At 40.1% G+C, this 22,108-nt stretch overlaps 1 protein-coding gene across 7 annotated transcripts in view; it reads right to left on the bottom strand.

The window, feature by feature from the left end:
* Positions 1-22,108, bottom strand: part of ELMO1 (engulfment and cell motility 1) — a 438,626-nt gene that overhangs the window by 19,406 nt on the left and 397,112 nt on the right. For all 7 annotated transcript variants that reach the window (XM_038391750.2, XM_043508739.1, XM_043508737.1 and 4 more), the window contains 2 exons: positions 15,427-15,539; positions 1,920-2,027 (listed from right to left, as the gene is read on the bottom strand). In XM_038391750.2, coding sequence (XP_038247678.1) covers positions 1,920-2,027; positions 15,427-15,539 — 221 coding nt within the window. The remainder of the gene's footprint in view (positions 1-1,919; positions 2,028-15,426; positions 15,540-22,108) is intronic.

Genomic DNA, 22,108 nt, shown 5'->3' with positions numbered 1-22,108 from the left:
ACATTTTATGGAGGTTGGGGCCCAGTCACTAAAGCCACAGTTCAAGAGTGGGGTTCACTGCCTCATCTTTCACTCCAAAGCTACTGTAATATTTTTTCCCTATTTCTCTAACTGCAGAGCAAACAAATAGCTTTTCCCAGCACCAATGCTTTTGTGCAGCGATAAGAAACCCTGTCCTAGATTCTGACAAAGGACTCCAGTAAAAGCACGAAACACCCTTGAGGCAATTCTGTACAGCAATGAAAATAAGTGAATGTGATTGTAAAATGCCACTATGATGTGACTCCAGTTAGGTGTATCACCTTCCCAGGCCAACACAAAGCAGCACCCAGACATTTTTATGGGATGGGGGCAGAACAAAGATTTTGATTTCATTATCCCCAAAGGTTTGTGTTACACTTATTTATTTTTATTAATCAATTAAGAAGTTTAGGTTATTAAGTTACTTCTCTCTTAGTTTCCAGGCTGGAGAAATTCCCAAAGTCTGCAGAATTATTCTTTTACTTCACTAAAGAAGCAGAATAAACTTGTATGAACTTTACTCACAGGTGACTGATATGATAATGCCAAGAATGACATTTATTACTAATGAGGACAAAATACAAGGAAATGATTTCTTACCCATTCTTTAAGTTTTAGTCTCATTTTCTTGGGTGATGTGTAATGACTATTTTCGTGGCTATCATCAAAGACCAAATCTAGGACCTCCTGAGCTACAGTTTGACCTCTATGTCTTAAGCTAAGGGGGACACTTTCAAAAGGGGATGAGTTTCAATAGGTCTTGGACTCCTAAATCTCTTAGGTGCTCTTGAAAATCTCTCTTTACATTCCCTAGATGGGATCTGTGAAAGAATGACATGCTCTGTAGATTGGGCACAGAGGAGGACACATAACCCACACTGAAAAGAGAGAAGTTACATCATTTCTCAGAATAGTGCATCATTTAAGCACATGGCAATCATTATAATCAAGCTAGTTGTCTCAACTTTTGAAAAAGACCTTCATCTGCTCTCCATCATGGATTTATCTCCCAGATACTAGACCATTTACAGGAGTAGGAACACCTGTCTTCACTTACAAAAGGTGTTTACTATTCCAAATTGATTTTATTTGACATCTGCAGTCTGATGAGGCAGTGAGAATGAATTGTGTTACTATGTAGGAAACATAACATTTCAAAGCTAAAAGTTCAAAAGAAGACTCATCTGAAACCAGAGAATGCATTCCTCATGCACACTTTCCAAAACTTGAGAGTGATACATGAACACATCAAAAAATGTCCATGCTTACTATCTATTTAAATATTTCTGTGGCCTGCCCCCATCATGGAGTCCTGGAATATTGCTTAATCATTAATGTATATGTTCTCACAACCCCCATGGGGTAGAGGAGAATAATCCCTGTTTTACAGATGAGGAAGTGAAGCAATAAGAGATTAAACAATTTTCTCAGGGACACAAAAGAAGGCTGTAACAGAGTCTGGAATTGAACCCAGATCTCACAAGTTCCCAGGCCACAAGAGCAGATCTATGTCACTCATGGATTCGCAAAGACAAGATCTGGCCACTTATTTTGGGTTTCAAAATAAGATGAAGCTAAACACGAGAATTGAGGTGAACAATCCAAATGGTGGCATAAATTGACTGGAACTGGTCATATCCTTCTGGGTAGAGTTGCAATTGGATAGCCTTGAAAAAATACACACTTTGCAAGCTCTACCATCACTGCAGGCTGACAAACTTTATAGACTGCCCAGAGGTCTGTACTTGAGAAGAATGCTTGTGACAAGATATACCTTAACCAGAGGGGCATAGCATACTGGGCCCATTAATGGAGATATTTATATTGCATTGTCTTAAAGGCAAATAAGTAACTTAAAAATTAACTAATAGAAGAGCCAGCACATTTACATGACTTACATTTATCCTGCAAAGAATCATGAGGAACTTCTCCCTGTGGACTTTCTTCCAAGTCTCCGTAGTGCAAGACCTTGTGATTGGGCGATAATCGACAATACCAAAATTTGTCTGACAAAATAATACATTAAAAAAGGTTAACATCTGTTTTCATCTTCATCACCAATAGCTTAGGAGAAAAGTTATTCATTTCATATGCTAAACTGCAAGGAAGTAGTATTGTGTAATGGTTAAAGAATGTGTGATGTGTTTTGAGGAGGGCAAGGACTATTCACAATAATTCACATAATTAAGAAGAGTCTTTGAACTGGTCCTCTTGCAGCACTTCTATTTTCATTCAGCCACCATTTACGAAAACCAGTTTTAAACAAGAACTCTTCTGGGAAGAGACTTAGGCTAACATTTTCAAGAGAAACTAGTGACTTTGGGTGCCTAACCTGAGATGCCTTTAAGGGGATTGTTTGGAAGAAGTGCAGAGTGCTCAGTAATTGAGAACCATACCCATTTAAGATATCTCAAATGGAGTACCCAAAAATGACTATTTAAATTTGAAAACTGTGGCCCTTGCCTTCTGATATGCGTTATAAAACACCATGTACATTTACTGTGTTACAGACCACAATAATAATTTCTCTATGGTTTCAATAACTACATCACCAAGAGCCTTATTCTATAGATCAGGGATTGGTAACCTTTGGCAGCGGCCCACCAGGGTAAGCCCCTGGCGGGCTGGGCCGGTTTGTTTACCTGCCACGTCCACAGGTTCAGCCGATCGCAGCTCCCACTGGCCGTGGTTCGCCGCTCCAGGCCAATGAGGGCTGCGGGAAGTGGTGCAGGCCGAGGGATGTGCTGGTCACCGCTTCCCGCAGCCCCCGTTGGCCCAGAGCGGTGAACTGAAGCCAGCGGGAGCTGTGACCAGTCAAACCTGCAGACACGGCAGGTAAACAAACCGGCCTGGCTCGCCAGGGGCTTACCAATCCTTGCTCTAGATAACAAATAAGTCATTATTTTGTATGTCCACAAATGCATATTGTTCTCTCGGAGCCCAAGTATATTTACACTTCTTCCCATCTTCAGCTTCTTCAGTTATTATTTCTCTTAATATTTGCCAAGAACTGCTACCACTAATATTTGCTGGCAGAGCCAGACTAAAATACTAGTTAACATACAAGGTCACTGCCTGCCAATTCCCTTTCTGAAAGAATAAGTCCAGACTACCACCTAGGTGCCAACTGTACCACAGCACCTCTAATAAACATTCCACAGTATGCTGTCAAAAATGCAATTTTGTTACACCTGAACTACAGCTCGCCTAAAACTTTGAGCAAGATTGGACAAAATGGTAGTTAAAATGCTAGTGGCTGCCTAGTGGCTTGTCTACATCACCACTCCCATCATTTCTATCACCAGTGGAGTGGCACCCATGTTGAGAAATTTTAGGGGAAAGGTTAGCATAGACAAAGCCCCAGAGTACCAGACTAGCACATGGCTTCATGAGCCCGACATTTTTAGGAATCCTGTAAGACCCACTGTCCCTTCTTTAAAATAAATCTAAACAATCACCTAATGGAGAAACATGATTGAACATCATAGATTTTTAAACTGTGCATGTGATCCCTCTCTTAGCTTTTTTCACTCAGCAAATGTGCAAAAATGTTTGGAAAATAATAAATGCAAATATTTTTCTATTTATGTAGCACCTTCTCCTGAAAGAACTCAGAGCACTTATGAACTATGGTGAGAGATTCTGATTTCAGTTACACAAGCATAAATCTGGAGCAACCCCAGAGTTAACTGATTTACTTTTGTGTGCCTGGGTTTAGAGTCTAGTGCTATGTACATAAAGTGCCACTGAAACACAGCTATCCCTGGGATGGAGGGCTGCAGGTAACCAGCACATAGTGTGTTGCACAGCACTAGGGAGAAGGGAAGTTGTAGTCGAGAAACCAGAAGTCTCTGTGCTTACAAAAATTTTATAGGGGCTTCATAAGAGAGTGGACAGGGCCCTCAGTTTATATGGTCTTATATGAAGGACCTATAATAAACTGCTTGGCATTCAATTTATGAGTCTTGGAAGAATGTATGGTTGAATTAATTCTCCCTGGATTTGAACCTCTGGTTCTAGGTAGTTTTACCAGAAATGTTTCAAACCTAATACTTAAAAAAAACATATCCTGCCCCCATCCAACACTGGAACAACTTGTCCTTTTCGTTCATAAAAGAGGCATTCCTATTAAATACAAAAAGAAAAGGAGTACTTGGGGCACCTTAGAGACTAACAAATTTATTAGAGCATAAGCTTTGAAAGCTTATGCTCTAATAAATTTGTTAGTCTCTAAGGTGCCACAAGTACTCCTTTTCTTTTTGCGAATACAGACTAACACGGCTGCTACTCTGAAACCTATTAAATACAGTATCAGGATATAATCTCTAGCTCTAATAGCAACCTCATCTATTCATGAGACAGTTTTACAATTCTGGATAGTACAGGAGAACATAGCTAGCAATTTCTTATGATTAAAAATATCCTTTCTTCCTATTGAAAGTCGGCATGACCTTACTATAGTCTCAATACCTTTGGGCAATGAGTAAGTGGATGGTGTCAATAAAGACAATTAGTATGAAACATGGAGAGAATCATCAAAGACTATGCACTGGAGTTACTGAAGGAGCTAAAATGAACCAGATCATTAACATACTAATGATTAGAGTGTTTTAATAACCTTTTTCCAGCTCCAAATCTCTTTAAAAAAAAAAAAAAATAGAAATGCGAGTACTTACTCCTTTACATTATTTTTAGGAAGCAATGGTTTTAAACTAAGAAAGCCTAGCTAGGAAGGCCTGTAAAATGATTCCTAATATCAAAAGGATAATTAAAGAACTAATAATCATAGACGGCCGCTCATCGTGTGTCCAGTGCAACTCTCCAGGAGTCTCATTCATAACTGCTGCCATGGTAAAACTTTGCTGGCAGGGGAAATGATTTAAATGAGACCTGCAAAAGGAACTAATGATATTCCGTCAGCTGTATGGTTCCAATGACCATACTACCAGGCTGAGAGAAGGGCAACCAGTATATTAACAATTGAAAACAGAGTTTGATTTCCTTTTGTGTTTTGCCACACCCATCACAGCCACAGCTAGCTAGTTTTCAGCTTGATGCACCATTTTTAAGGATCTCCGCTTTACAAGGGATCATGCTGGTTTATAGGAGTTGTGTGAAGTAGTGCAGGTGCATGTTGCTATTTTACTACATGGTAGGTTTGGTAAATGTTTTGATTCAGTTGTTTTTTAAACTAAAGGATAAACTAAAACAGGACCCATGCAAAATGGTGCTAAGTAATAAGAAAAAGAGAGGAAACCATGTTTATGGTTAGGACACAAGAAACGTTAAGCTGACAAAAATGCAATTTTTGTCTTCAAGCTCCAAATACCTATACACAAATGAAAAGAAAATACAAGTGCAAGTTCTTACACCTTTTAATCATTTTTAGGAAGAAGCCATTTTAAATCAAGAAAGCACAGCTAGGAAGGCCTGTAGAGCCTTTAAAAATGATTACCTTGGTATCGAGGTACTGAGCCGGGATTTAAAAGACTGGAAAGGAATTTCAAAATGGAACTTCAACTCTGCACTCTGTAGAGTTGTGGGTCTGTGCATATATCTGGAGAAATTTTTTCTTCCTTGGTGAAATGGTCAGATCAAAATTGGGCAGCTTGCATTTTGCCCTGAACACTGTTAGTCTTAGGCTGAGCCCGATTTCCCTTGGTAGAGATGCTCCATAGTCTACGGCCCTTTGCTGAGATGCTGGGCACAAAACCCTTAATTTTTCATCTAATGTTATATATGCACTGATAAAACTCTACTTTAGAATGGGTGGTGGTGTGATAATTGGGTGTACAAATTTACCGTAATTGTTGGCCTAACTGGTAAAAAAATAGGTAATGGTTTAAAAATTATCACCATAACTTGTTACATAAAACTACTTAAGAAAACATGTGAGGAGAAGACGACAGAAAGATTAAGCTAATTTAAATAAAAATAGTTTACTGATACCACTGAAGGACTGCGTTAAAATTGTGACTGGTAAACCAGAGGAACAGAGGATCAGAAATCAGTGGACTAAAATTGGTGCTTTGGATATTAGGCCTAATTGATTGGCGAAATAAACAGAGGATGGATTATTCCACTCATCACCTTTTTGGGGCCCTTAAAAAAAAAGAGAGACTTTTGGGGAGAAAAATAAAACTTTGTGCCATCACTGTGGAAAGGGTTGTTGCTGTGACACCAGACCTTGATATGCCAGTGGGGATGCTTGATGATCATTGCTGCATCAGTGAGGTCACCAGCCTGATACAGGTGAAATCTTGCTGTGTCTTCCCCTCCTTGCATGTTCCTTTTCATCCCCAACCCTCTTCCTCCTGTTCTCTCTTTCTTTCAGCTTTTCATCTGATCCTGAGATTAACTGTATTGCACAGCACCAGCATGGTGAAATGAGATGGCCCATCCAGAAATGCTCAGCCTGAGAAGGACCAGAGAAGGATAGGAACCTGACCAGACCAATCGGATGACATCCCTGAACAGGGAAGTGAGCCAGAGTCCAGAACATCTGCTATCATAGCCAACCTGCCAGTCCAAAGCATCCATCCATGACTGACTAGTCACCCTCTATCCTAAGAACATCAACAAAAGCTGTATTTCCCCGATCTTTACTGTTCTATCTCTTCTCTCCGTTCTGCGTCTGTCCATGTTGTTAAAAGCAGGAAAGACTCAAAATTTAACAGAAATAACCCTTTCCTCCCTTCCAAGGAGAACTGTTTGACTGAAAAGAGACTTTAACCAGTATTTACCGTCTCTGCAAAGGAGCTTTGACAGGTTTTTGATTAAGTTTGTTTTTCATAATCAGTCAATTTCAATGCATTTTGCCTTGTTTTGATTTTTTTCTGTTCTTTTCCCTTTTCATGTGTTCCAATCAATACATTTCTAACCTTTGGCAAGAACTGCCTAATGTGATTCCCATTGTATTAAGCATCTGTATATCAAACCCAAACCTTATTTAAAACTGTTTAATATTGGACAGTTTCAGAGTCATGTTCACACCTTTAACTCTTTAGGCCCATAAATTCATCTAAATTAATACAACAGTTTCTGGGAGGATAACCTGTTGCTACAAGAAACAATATTGAGCGACAAAGAAGGGCCATGATTTATTGGTACTCATAACTACCATGCTATTAAAACCGCCTAGCCAGTTCTTAAGTCTGGTTTGCTCACTCTCGTTGAATTACTGATGTTATTAGGGATACCAGCTTGATTACTAAGATTACAACAGTGCCTTCCATCTGAGGACCTCAGAGAGCTTTAAAAATACTAAGGACCTGATCTTGGCAATCAAGTACAGTAAGTATTATTTTTCCCATGTTTACAGATGGGGAAACTGGAGGACAGAGGGCTTAAAATGGCTTTGCCCAAAGTAATTTAGAAAATGTGAGGCTGAACTTGGAATAGAATACAGGTTACCTGATTCCCAGTCCTCTGCCCTAACCCTAATTATTGTTCCTCCCTAGACCTGTACGTCGGAAAAGGTTAAATTCACTCATTTTCCATTGGCTCATTTTATCATCCCTTTACTTCACTACGCCAACTATCCTCTAGGCTTAACTCACTCCTGTGTGTGTCAGTGGGTAGAATTTTCAGTTCCATCCCAAAATTCATCCGTTGGGGAAGGACAGGCAGCTATCTATCAGGCATCTTGCCTGGCTGGGCCAGGTTTAGTTTCACTGGATTTATACTCAAACAGTATGTCACCGGGTGCTCTACCAGTATTTATAGCTGATGGAATCTTCTGTCTTGCTGGCCCCGCTCACATTGTGATTTGTACTGAGTGCTTCAGATTCCCAACTACTGCTGTGACCCTCTTCAGGGCATATTTTCTTCAGGGGACTCATAGCTTGCCACTAGAGGAAACTGGACCAGTTAACTGTACTTTTTCTATAAAATCTGAAAAAAAAGAACATTTAAACATCCCTCTTCCAAGTATATGGCAGCTGGTGTAATTAAGTAGAGTTTCTAGAGAGTCTTCTTTTAGAAACCAAGTTTAAATGCTCTGATTTTTAACCTTCTAAAGAATTTTCTGCTTAAAATATTTGATCTTTAAACTAGAGCTGCAGGAGCCTGTTAATTAAATGCCATCTTGTATGCAGTGTTTTTGTAGCCATGCTGGTCCCATGATATTGGAGAGACAAGGTGGGTGAGGTAATAGCTTTTATTGGACCAACCTGTGTTGATGAGAGAGACAAGCTTTCAAACACAGAGCTCTTCTTCAGGTCTGGGAAATGTACTCAGAGTGTCATAGCTAAATGCACGAAGAAAAGGAGTACTTGTGGCACCTTAGAATAACAAATTTATTTGAGTGTAAGTTTTCGTGAGCTACCACTCACTTCATCGGATGCATTCAGTGGGGGGAAAAAAAAATGCAGGGTGGACCAGACTGTTTAGCATAAGTAGTTAACACATTTCAAGGGACCATTCAAGGTAAAGTTGCCAGTTAACACTTCTCCATTCATGGGTAGAGGGAGGGGGATGTAAAAAAAAAAAAAGTTAAGGGATCTGTGTTAAGTGGGTATATATTGGATATATGGTTTATTAAAACAATGTCTCTACTCAGTCCATGATTTTTAGTATTTTGCAACGTTACAAATTTAAGCTCCCAGGCTTTCTCTGTTGAAGTTATTGCCAAACACATCCATTTCATTCTCACCCATAATAATTTTACATTCACCAACAAACACTTCGTTCAAACCATGGGGACAGCCATGGGTACTAGGATGGTTCATCAATATGCCAACCTCTTCGCAGGCCATCCTCACAAAGAATTTCTGGACAAATGCCCAAGAAACCAACACTATACCTGAGATACATTGATATTTTCAGCCTTTGGCTAGATAACCTAAATTCCCTCATGGATTTTCCACTACAACTTCAACCACCACCACCACCAACCCATTATTCTTTCTCTAGAATACTCCCACACTAACATCAACTTCCTGGACACCACGATGAGCTTCAACAATAAAGACTAGTAAATTTGTTAGTCTCTATGGTGCCACAAGTACTCCTTTTCTTTTTACGGATACAGACTAACACGGCTGCTACTCTGAAACCAGCTTCAACAATGGAACTCTACAGACAAGTATATACAAGAAACTCCTGGATCACCACACCTACCTTCACAGATCCCGTAATCGCCCCGAACACACGAAGAAATCTGTTATCTACAGCTAGGCACTCAGATACCACAGAGCATAGTCTGTGGAGAAAGTTTGGGATATACACCTGAACACTGCCTTTACCAAACAAGAACATTTCACCAGAGAAGTAGATCACATCATGAAATGGGTCACTCAAATACCCCGAGAGAATCTGCTTCAATACAGAAATAACCCCCCTCCAACTGCACACCTCTTGTAAACACCTACCATCCCACACTGGAACCCATACAGAGTATCATCAAACAAGTACAACCCATACTTAATGGGGGCCACATCCTGAAAGAAATCTTTCCTCAACCCCCACTTCTGGCTTTCAAACAACCCCTCAACCTCTCCATGCTATCATCAGAAGTAAGCTCCCACAGACCAAGACACACCAACTTAAAGTGGCACCAGACCTACCAGAACAACAGATACAACCTGCAGACACATCTCCACTGCTATGATGATCAACACCTCACATAACACACCTTTCAAGATCCATGGGTCCTACACATGCCTGTCACAATGTGGTGTACCTCATTCAGTGCACTAAATGCCCCAATAAAGCTATGTGTGTGAAATATGACAATCACTATGCTCTTGAATGAATGCACACAGAAAAATAAGAGACAAAAACATCATATCACAAAGCACTCACTCAGTATCTGACCTCAGTTCTCATCCTCAAAGAAACCTGCACCACACCTTTAAAGACAAGCCTGGGAACTTAAATTCATCACTTTGCTAGATACTAAAAGTCATGTACTGAATAGAGACACTGGATTTATGGCTTATTACAAGTCTATAACCCACTTAACCTTACCCCCCCTTTGCCATCTTCTTTTTCTTCTCCCTCTCCTCTGACCTGAGGGGTGTTAATGGGCCACATCACCTTGAATGGCTGTTAACTACTTATGCTAAACAATCTGTTCCACCCTTGTACTTAGCTGTGACATTCTGAGTACATTTCCCAGACCTGAGGAATTCTATGTAAACTTGAAAGCTTGTTTTTCTCACCAACAGAAGTCGGTCCAATAAAAGATATTACCTCATTCACCGTGTCTTGCTAAATGGCATCTTACCACTTTGTTAAATTTAGGATACCAGCTGTCAAATTGTAGTCCGGGGACCACTGGTGAGCACTTGCTGATGGTCTACCTAGTGTTGGCTCTTCACATGGTGCTGTTTCCAATTGCATTAAAGGCAGCTAAGATACATTAAACCATTTCCTAATATTACTATTCCATGTAAACTGTATGCTGTGGGTGCCACAACAGTATTATATGATTAGGAACAGGAAAGGAAGTGGTCCACGTGGTCACAAACAGGAGAAGAGATGGCCCATGTTCCAAGTTTTATATTAAAATCCACACTGTAAACAATTAAAGAATCCTTGGGCAAAAAATTCACACCAACTACAGTCTGTGGTCTTGTAGTGCTATTAAAATACAGGTAACTAAATGACCTTGCACATTTCAATATTGCAATGGGTAGATTCATCTTTTTTCTTTTCAATGTTATGAATTTATATTCAACTTCTTTTTCTCCCTCTGTAAATGGTCTTTATTTATTATTTTAATTAACCTGAATATTTAGACAGAGATCATTGTGGCCTACATAAGACTTCTATATGAGCCTTAATTAATTGATTTGCAGAGCTACTTGAGGTATTAGGCTAACCAATTACCCCTCAACAAACTCTCCGATTTCTATTTTTGCATTTTTATTTTTATAAAACAAGAGTAGGTGGAGGAGGCTGCCTGTAGAAAAGAGAATGCTGCAGAAACTAAAAGGAAAAAGGATGTGTTTTGAATTAACTATTTTCAATTAACGCTGATTCATCTCTCCTCCTAGTTAGTGGAGGCATTCAGCACAAACTCCAAAGGACTTTTTTTCCCTTTAAATTCCTATCGCAGGTCCCCTTTAAAAACATGCTGTCCCTGCGTTGTTAATTTCAAGGGTTATATAACCAGGCTTCCTCCTCCATGCAAAAATTACTACCCAAGAGTCTTTAGTTGAGGTACATAGTTTCCCACTTTATGAAGATTAAAGAGAAATTGTATGTTATTAAAGACAAAAGGGCATTTCTTCCAAAATAATGCACCCGGCAACATGAACCATGGGTGTGCTGGGTGACAATGGCAATATATCTATTATGCCCAATAAAACTCACTTACAGGAAGCCTTTTCTACTACTTAGCTCCACCAGAAATAACTTGGAGAGTTCCTGAGTGCTCTGTGGGCTTTTGCTTGGCTCTCTTCCCCTTTCTTTCCAGGCTAAACTATGGCAGTGGACAGATCACTCCACATTCTGAACTGGCTAACTGCCAGACGACAGTCACCATTTTAACAAAATGGTGATTCACGAAGCATTACGCGCTGACATTACACAATGGCCTAATAGCGCCCAGTCTGTTTTTCCATTTCATTCTTCTTTATTCAGAAAGGTTTCAGAGTAGCAGCCGTGTTAGTCTGTATTCGCAAAAAGAAAAGGAGTACTTGTGGCACCTAAGAGACTAACAAATTTATTTGAGCATAAGCTTTTGTGAGCTACAGCTCACTTGGCTGTAGCTCATGAAAGTTTATGCTCAAATACATTTGTTAGTCTCTAAGGTGCCACAAGTACTCCTTTTCTTTATACCAGGAAAAAGATCTCATATTCTGTGGAAGCTTTTGGGGGTAATATGTAGGGAAGCGCCCTCTCTCTCTCTATTTTAATCAACAAGCCCTTCAGAAGTCCTGCTATGGCAACAATCAAAGACTTCTTGATATAGTGAGAGAGCTCATGCTGTTATGATAACCCCATTTTCAAGTACAAAAGGCAGTGATATGACTGCAGATATTCCATATTCCATTTCAAGATCATCCCACTGAGGCAGTCATTGGCTTGGAGGATTTCCAGCTAAATCCAAATTTGAAAAAGATTTACCCCTCTGAGAGTGACAGAGTTTGCAAGCTCTCTACTCATTATTTCTTAAGTCAATTATTTCAACCCACTGCGACTACCCATGTGTATCCTACCACCTGTTCAGACAACAGTCTTAATAGAAGTTTGCTCTGGAATCTTTATCTCAGAATAATGCCAGTTAATTATGTTTTAAATGGGCAATTAAATGGTTTTAGTTTCTGATGGGTGGCCATGTTAAGATACCCCTTTGCACATTCTGCAGACTTGGAACATTTGCTCCAGGGGTTATATTAAAAAAAAATCATAAAAAGAATGGATCAAGATGCAGGCATAATAAATCAGAGCAACTACATGACCTTACTGTTGTAACCACTGTCCTTTCTCCTTACCACCCCCCATTGTTGCTGGGTTTTTGTTCTTTTTCCAGTTACTTATCTTGTTAAGTCTAAACTTTCAGATTTGTGGAGATTGGCTCAGCTTGTGTGCACACAAGAGAGGTGAGAAGAAGACTCATGGAGGCTTCCCCACTTCGCACCATATTATTAGCTATTTATATTGCAGTAGCACCAAAGAGCCTCATTCAAAGACCCAAGGCCTCATTGTACTAGGCACCACAGGCACAGGTAACAAAAAAGACACTCCCTGTCTCAAATTGCTTCCAGTCTAAGTAAGCCCATCACGGTCCTTACTTTTTACTGTGCACAAGGTCTCTGTGAGTTTAGCATCAACAGCATCACTAGCTTCCTTGATACCACCATGTGGGAGGAGGAGGGATTGCAAGCGCCTTTGCAAAAAGTGGTGCAGCAGCTGTCCCTGAATCAGTAAAAATGTATGCTAGAGCTCCAGATGGGGCGCAGTGGAGGTCAAAGTGCAGAAGTATCCTGAGGGCACAGTTATAGCCCATAGATAAGTCAGCTCTTTGGGGGAGTGTGGTGGGTTTCATTCACCCCTTGAGCACCCCATTGCCATCTGGTCATGGTGCTGCCATTCTCTTTGGCTACCAGTGTCCCCCCGCACGCTGTCAGCCGGCCTCTGTGGGCCTTATGTCACTGGGCCCTTCAGGGGTACAACAAACTGAAAAATTAGAAATAGGTCTTTGCCCATCAGGGCCAATAATAAAGAAATAGTTTCTTACTCTTTCTGGGTTTAATTCCCTGCCAGGGATTGAATCAGCAGAGTTCCTTCTTATTCCCAGCCACTGACTATAGCCAGTAATAGTCCCTGACCCAGCCTGGTTCCTCCGGCTGCAGCCTGTGGAGCATCCTGCCTTGCTCCTCTGGCTCCAGCTAGGAACTGACTTGTTGACAGCAGGCAGCTACCTTTTACTTCAGCCTGCTGAGTTTTGATTGGCTGTTGCTGGTCCCTAGCCCTTCTGACTGCCAGAGGCCAAATCTTGCTGGTTTCTAAAGGGTTGCTCTGTTCTTCACAGAGAACTGTTTCCTGAGGTGGAGTGCAGCAGAACAGTAGGGCCTTCAGGAGGGGGCCACAAAGGCCTGGTACACCCAGTCACCAGGAGGCACATGTCTTTTATTTGCCAGCAAAGCAGCATGCACACTTATGGTGCTGCATAAATATGATATTGAAGCAATTACTTTGATTGTCCAATATAGTTCTTTGCAAGGCATGGTGCAAGGAACTTTTTGACCAGGGGCCAGACCAGGGGCCAGATTTTAAACTTGTGTAAATTAGTATATTTCTGTTGAAGTGAACGGACCTACACCAATATATACCAGCTAAGAATCCGGCTCATGTTTTTTTGAACTGACACTAGTTTAAAGCAATCAATTACTTAAAGAACCAAAAATATTCCATCTTTCCTTTAGAGATTTTCCCAAAAACGTTTTACCCAACCCTCTTTCCTCTCTCCCTCCCCAGAACTTTGGTGGTTCAAATAAAATGGATCCCAGATCCAAACAATCCCAGGATTATGGTTTGGTTTAGTTAAAACTAAAGCCAGGTGATGATGATTGCCAAACCAAAGCAAGTCTCTTTGACCACTCAGCAGCTGTGCAGAAGATGCTACTGTTGCTGCTGAGAATGTACACGTTACATGTCTCTACGGATCTGTGTAAACATTTATAATAGCACACTGATTTTTTTTTCCTTTCTGAAAATCCTGTGCAATTTGTTCATTACATATTATTAAACATTAAGATTATAACGATTTAAAGCTGAATGATTTGGCCATCTTTTTTTCATCTTCACCCTGGAAAATTTTCCAATTTGCAATTTTCCAAAAACATCCATCAGCTTTGGTTAAGGACGGTGCACTGCTTATCTTCTAGGATGAGAATATTGCAGGGACTATATTTTATGCACAAAAGGCTGCCTTTCACATCAATCTCTACTTCTCAAATATTTACCTCTCTAGAATCTACTCTCTCTAGATTTACTCCTAGCTTTTAGAGTTTTCTAATTCATGTTGCATTTACAGTAAAAATAAAAGTATAGAAATGTGAATCTAATCAAAATGCGGGTGGAAGTGTCTGGGTGTATTTAGGCAAATTTTGGAACCAACTCTGGGTAGCATGTTGAATCCACAATTTCTCACCTGAACTTCTGCTCCTGGGGAAGAAGGGGGCTACCGTTAGGGGAAAACAATCATGTAGAGTTTGGTTTGGTAAAGTGAGCTGTACAATCCAAATCTGAGCAATGGTGCATGTAGCTGAGAAGATAGTTTTTCTATGCCTATAATTTATTCATCCCAAGGGGCACAGATTATGGATTTGAGTACTTTTAAAAATCTGCTAGCTTTTGAAATATTTAAGCATCACATTATGTTTAATGTAAATGATCATAAAAGAAGAAAATTACGGACGGGAAGTCAGTAGAGAGCGGTTGTGAGTTGTGCTCACCACAAGTAAAAGTGATGGGCCTTTGATGAGGTATATAAATAATTAGTAGCACAATTTAAAAGCAGTCTTTTAAAAAAGAATGTTCAGGTTCTGAATACCACAGTAGCTGTGTGTTATTAATTTACAACCTTATTTTCCAGAGAGAGGTAGAGCTTTTGACCTTGTCATCAACAAGACACCAGAAGATCAAGAGAGCGTGCAAGGTATTTAGCTCTTGGTTCAAACCATTGCTTCAGATTTTTGTCAAATGCTGGGCCTAAAATGACTGGACCTATTCCACAGGTCAGAGTTCATATGAGGAAAATTCTAAAGTTCCCACTGAAGCATAGGACACTCAAGAATGAAATTAACTAAAAGATTCCTTGGGTAATTCCTTGTAAGAAATGTCTTAATAGTTGGATCTAAAAACAAATACTGCCAGTAAGTTATGCTCCTGACCTAACCTAGAATAGAGAAATAACAGTGAAATGCCAGACTATCCAGGTCTGAGCAGTACCTTGTCGCCGTCGACTATTGAGTTTCCTAAAGCAGGTGCCTTCGACAAGTCGGTTAAGACGTTGCTGCTTGATGAGCTCTAAAATTTCAGGCTGAATCTTCTCTTTTAGCTCCCTGGAACAAACAAAGCAAAACCAGGCACTTTTTAGATTTATTCACATACCATTTTTTCCTCACTGAGATAGCCTCATGAGATACTGAGCTTGATTTTGGGGATAGTAGTCTTACTCCAGCAACCAGTCTGCTTCAAGGAGGGAAGTTTGTCTAATGGCTGGCGTGCAGGAATGGGAGGTCCTATTCACATCACAGTCAGTAAGTCAGTATGTGGCCAAAGGCAAGCAATTTAACCTACTTGTGCCTCAGTGAAGCCATCTATAAAATAATACTTAGTATCATACATCATAAAGGCACGTGATAAACCTCACAGGATTATTGTGATGCTTACTTGATTAACTGGCATAATCAGACACAATGTTCTATGAAAGCGCACCTGTTATCGTTATTATTTAGTACAAGAGAGAAAAGATAATGCAAGCTATACAGTCTGAAACACCAAGAGAAAAATGTGAGCAGTCCCAATTCCAGCTCAGACAAAATAATAACTGATTATACTTGATTGCTTTTATTTCCATATTGCTCTATGAATTTACTACCATATGGAGTTTGTTGAAAAGTTCCGTAGATTTTTATACTAATGTGTATCTAGCGTTAAATGTTGATTTCAGACACTGTCTAAGGATGCACAGGTGACTGAATTCATTGGAAGAAAAGGAGTACTTGTGGCACCTTAGAGACTAACAAATTTATTAGAGCATAAGCTTTCGTGAGCTACAGCTCACTTCATCGGATGCATTTTGTGAGCTGTAGCTCACAAAAGCTTATGCTCTAATAAATTTGTTAGTCTCTAAGGTGCCACAAGTACTCCTTTTCTTTTTGCGAATACAGACTAACACGGCTGCTACTCTGAAACCTGAATTCGTTGGCTATCTCCTTAGATTAATTAAGAATACATAAAGGAGAGGTTTAAACATCAACTTGACAGCAAATCTAGTAAGGCTAAGATGTAACTGAATGTGTAGAGGGTTCATAAAATATGAAGTGTGTCAAGACCATAATTTTGGGTTGCTGTGTGAATAAAGTAATACCAGACATCATTCTGTATAGCAGTAATCCCAATCAAGACTCAGAAAAGGAGTGCAATTTTAGAGGTAAACCAAAATTCCTCCCCTCTGGAAAACATCAGACTTTCCATCTATGTTGATTGCCATGTTTACTTATCACTTCATCTCACATGCCCTCTGCATGCAGAAGCCCCACTGAAAGCATAGCAAGTTCTGTGCATAAAGATTGTGCCCTTAATCAGATAGGCCATAATCCTCCCAGGTACTAGTTAAATGCTTATGTATATCGGAACAGGAGTTGCAGGAGATGCACAATCTACTGTATATTTACAAGCTGTGAAAAATTGATCCATTCAAATATCAAGTGACTAGAACTATAGAAACAAACTACCTTTAGAAAGTGTTTTATTAGTACTCTTGTGATTATTTTCAAATACCATAGTTTTCCCACTGAGAGCCATGGTATGAATATTCTGCATGGTATTTATATACTGTCAAAAGACTTTAGTGCTTGAATAGGTTTCTTGGTTTTCCAAGCTAGCTAACTTCCCCATGCTCTTTAGGAAAGAGATGGAGAAAAGACCCCCAAATACAACAGCAATGAGACACAATCTGGATTGGTTTAGCAGTTCTTTAATACAGTGTACATCTCACTGAAATGGCCTCAAGCGTTCGAGCACAGTATGAAGAACAGTTAGATATTTACACAATTCAATCCAGAATTTGGATAATTATCACTAAAGTACACAATCATAACACTATAGAAATTAGACATGAAAAACCTAAAAAAGTCATCTAGCACAGTGGTTCTCAAACTAGGGCCGCGCTTGTTCAGGGAAAGCCCCTGGTGGGCCGGGCCGGTTTGTTTACCTGCTGCGTCCTCAGGTTCGGCCGATCGCGGCTCCCACCGGCCGCGGTTCACCGCTCCAGGCCAATGGGGGCTGCGGGAAGTGGCATGGGCCAAAGGACGTGCTGGCTGCCCTTCCTGCAGCCCCCATTGGCCTGGAGCGGTGAGCCGCGGCCAGTGGGAGCTGCGATAGGCCGAACCTGCGGACGTGGCAGATAAACAAACAGGCCCAGCCCACCAGGGGCTCTCGCTGAACAAGCGGCAGCCTTAGTTTGAGAACCACTGATCTAGTACATCCTAATCCAACTGGTCAGGCTCTGTGTTTCTTCCTCGGCCCAAGGACTGTATAGTGCTTGACACAAATTGGGGGTCCTCTAAATAATAATACCTGAGAAAAATTAAATAACTCTTATTTATCCACCACCAAACAGGTTTACCAGGTGGCTCACTGAATACAGAGAGCACATTGTCTATGCTCTGAAGAGCTCACAGCCTACACAGACAGCGTGCAGGCAAGGCACAGGGGAAATGTGGACTTACAAATTAACAAGGTGATAGAAGTGATGCGAGGTAAATCCCACTCCCCTCTCCTCCCCTCCAAGATTGCAGTTTCCCTTTCGTTAACTCCCATGTTTCCTCCTCTCCCCCCCAGAAAACATCGTTGCCCCACATAAACCAGAGGCAGAGAGTGAATTTGAACGCTAGCCAATCCAAAAATAAATAAATAACCCTCAAAAGTGGCTCAGCATCCAAAGGCTTTCTTGCCATAAGAGAGAGGGAGGAGGGGGCCTTCTCTCTCTCTACTGATATGGCCTGCAACACTGCAATATCCGAGTGCCTGACAGATATAAATACCCTGTAATGCTGAGAAGTATTATTATCCTAGTTTTTACAGAGGGGAAAATTTGGCATGTGGAGATTTTCAAATGCACAAAGAAGAGACAGGTAACCAATTCTCATTGATTTTCAATGAGCCTTTGAAAATCTCCCTCTAGTGACTTGAGCCTAGGTCCTGTGCCTTTAGCACGAGACCATCTCCCCTTCTGCCTGGTCAGCCTTCACCCTAGTGTCGTCAGCAGCTGCTGCCAGTGTAAAATTGCTCTCTACCATATTTTTTCCAGTGCTTTGTCCAACCCTGATTTAATTTTCTTAAGCAACATGGCACCAAGTACTTCCTTTGCAAAACTATTCCAAAACCTAATTCATCTCACTGTCAGGAAGGTGTTCACTCTTACTGTTTTCAGATTATATAAAATGGGGTTGGGTACATTGAGCAATCCTGCTAATTACTACCCACACACCTAAATAAAGGACCTTATCCTCTGAAGCATTTAAGTTTCCTCAATCACTGAAGTCAGTGGGAGTTGAGGAAGTTCAACCATTGTAGGGTTGGGCCCCAAACCAGAAGAGCCACTCCACTTACTGGCAGAAATAGCTCACTCTGCCTAATTTAAAAATCAAATCTGGAGAGCAGTAAGATAGAAAAACACAATTTTAAATATCTTTTTGGAACATTTTTATCTTATGATTTCAGAATACCCTAAGATCCAGTTTGTGCCTGGGGAAAGGGCAAGATAGCAAGGAAAATATGAGGAAGGGATAAAACAGCTGATTGCATTTTAGTTTCTACTACATTCCAGTGATTTAATAATCCCAAGGGTTAGTGAGTTGGAAGGGATCAAACACTTGAGATGGACAAATAAGAAGGTGTCGCTAATTTTATGATTCTCCCCATTGGTCTCAGCACACCATCAGCTGCTTTCTTTTAAAACACACACCTAAGCAACTCACGGATCACAAGATCTTTAGAAATTATTTTAATGTTTTTTAAAAACAACAGAGAGTTTTTTAGTACCAATTTCATCTCTCTCTAACCTTGTACCTTTCCTACTCACAGCTCAGATTCCTTCCAATCAGCAACAGTCACTTTTTCTAGAATTGGGTATTTTATAGTCATTTAAATCATTATAACACAATAGAAAAGTAATCCCAAAGCACCTTTCATCTGTTATATTGTATTCTCTCCTATCATTAATGCTTCCTGAACAGTTATTATTGACACTTTCCAGCCTAGCAGAAAATTTTTAAAGATAAAAGAAAGGTATAAAAACCCAAATCCCTCCAACTGTTCCCCTCTGTGTTGCTGATTTACAAACAGTCCTTCCCTAAAAACTGCTTCATTAACAAACCCTCCCTAAGCCACTCCAGCCTCCTCTTAAACATCGTAATTTTGCCTTTTATTCACGCAGCTCTACTGTTATTTAGTGTGCCAAAGAAATGACCTAGTGCATTGCACAGCAACATGATCAGTAGAACTGCGTACACCCTTCCATCTTCTTTTCTTCTTCTGCTAGCCTTAATCCCATCTATATGGGGTCGGCACTTTTAGTCCTCCTTCTCCATTCCAGTCTGTCTTGAAGCAGTTCCTTAGAAACTCCGCAGCTAATCAAATACTTTTGTATGACAGTCATCCATCTAATTTTGGATCTTCCCAACCCTTCTCATACCCTCTGCTTCTAAATTTAACACCCTGTTTCCTATATATTCTTCCGATCTTCTTTTCACATGCCCAAATCATCTAAGCCTGAATTTCTCTCAGCTTTTCTATAATTAATTCCACCATCACACTTCCCTTAATTCAGTCATTTCAAACATAATCCAGCCTGGTAACTCCAAGCATCCATTTTAACTTTTCCACTGTGTTCAAGATCTGCTTCTGTCTCCTCCTCAGTGCCCAGCATTCAGAGTCATACCAAAATGGATTTTGTAGATCTTATTTTTCAATTTGATAGGCACTCTCTCCAACACAGATCATGTTGCTCACTTCTTTCCATTTAGTCCATGCCTTTCCTGTTCTGCTAAAAAGTTCCTTGTTGAGTTCAACATTATCCTTCACTGTTGAACCTAGGTTCTTGACCATCCGTACCTTTTGGTAATGGTTGGGCTCCCAGACTTAGAATTCCATTGTTTTACTGCTAGGTATCAATGAATCTACTGACCACATAACCTGTTTTATTTCTGCTGATTTTCATTCTATTTCTTTCAAAAACATACCTCTATTTTTCTAAATCTTTTTCCACTTCGTCTTTGCTCCCCCCCACAAGCACTACATCATCTGCAAAAAACATGCACTGGGGTGGCCACTCTCTGGATGTCTTTTGTAAGTGCATCGAGCACCAACATGAACAAAAAGGGGCTCAGGGCAGAGCCTTGATGTGCTCTGACTCTCACTAGTAATTATTCTATTTCTCCATTTGGCCTTCTATCTGTGGGTGCACCCCTCCGTAGCCATTCAAAACTGATCAAATTCAAACACACCCTGTTTTCCTATGGATTTGTTGTTTTGCCAGAACTGGAAGTAGATTAGACTTGAGCTCTGATGTCCCAACAACACTGTGACCTTAGGGAAACAAATTCCTCCTTGCAAAACTGAGCTAATGCAATTAATAAATAAAATAATAATAATTAATAAATAATGCAACCATTTCCACTTCAAACTCAAACGAAAGTTTATTTGGAGCACTGTAGCAAAAACTTTGAAGAGCTGTAACTTCTGTATTTTATATGTGGGAACACCAGCAAAAAGGCTCAGTCATGCTGGGTCAGTGAATAGTTACCATCCATTAGCCACATCCTAATACAGCTCTAAATAAGGCTACTGACTTTATATTCAGTTGGGAACAATTTCTTTCTAAGTACCTGCAATTCTTTAGGGCTCTGTGGAGAACCAAAACTACCTTCTCTGGCTCATTCTCTCTTTTACACACAATGGATTCATGATTTTGTACTTGCGTCATTAGTGGCATCTACACAGTTTGTGAGAATTCAGTACATGGAGCCAAATCACAGGGGAAACTAAAAGAGCACTTTCCCTTCACAATCAAGAATAAGTGATTAGAGATGCAATCAAAATGGAAATTCATAGAATTTAAATCACCACGAATACGGTCATGATTGTTTAAATAGCTTAGTTATTCATTTCTTAAGCTTAACATTTGTCTTGGATCTGAAATGAGTTTCTTTAACATTTCCACTGTTTTTAATTGTATCATGGAATGCATTCATTACATTTTGTGGATGCAGACTTTACACTGTGACAGTGATTGGCAACCCTGATATTTGGAATCAGAGAGCTTGTGCTGCACTAGCAAATTTCACCATGGTAGGCAAGGCTCAAAGTGCATATAAATAGTTGACCTGTATCACTGATAAATAGTTGACTCACTGGGAAAGTGAGGAAAACAAGAAGCTTTGAGGACAGGTGTAGCACCACTAAATTGCTTTGAATCTCTGTGGGTTACAAAAGATTGGCAAAGAACTGCTTTGAAGTGTAGGGATGCAAATCCAGTTTTGAACAGATACAAGACTACAGGTGATATCAATTCTAACTGGGTGCTAGGTTCTATCATTCTAATAATGCGAAGATATAAAAGAATCATTGTCCCTTTGATTCCAGTTAGTATTCTTAAAGTTTGTAACTCTGCTTAGTTTATGCTTTCACCATTGTCCTGTCAGAGAAAGGCCCGTGGAGTTTTCACATACTGTAGTTTTGCAGATAAACCAAACCCAGAGTCTCATATATGAATCCTTTTGAACTCCAGAGTGATGGAACTGAAATACCTAAATACAAATCCATCTTTACAGTTTCGTCCCATTCAACTTCAAATGTGGCCAACGTTTCATGAAATGTTGGTTTAAGGTGATGGAACTCTCAC

This window comes from Dermochelys coriacea, chromosome 2, assembly GCF_009764565.3.
Source record: "Dermochelys coriacea isolate rDerCor1 chromosome 2, rDerCor1.pri.v4, whole genome shotgun sequence".
In the NCBI taxonomy this organism is placed as follows: domain Eukaryota; kingdom Metazoa; phylum Chordata; order Testudines; family Dermochelyidae; genus Dermochelys; species Dermochelys coriacea.
This window is presented reverse-complemented; position numbering and strand designations above follow the sequence as displayed.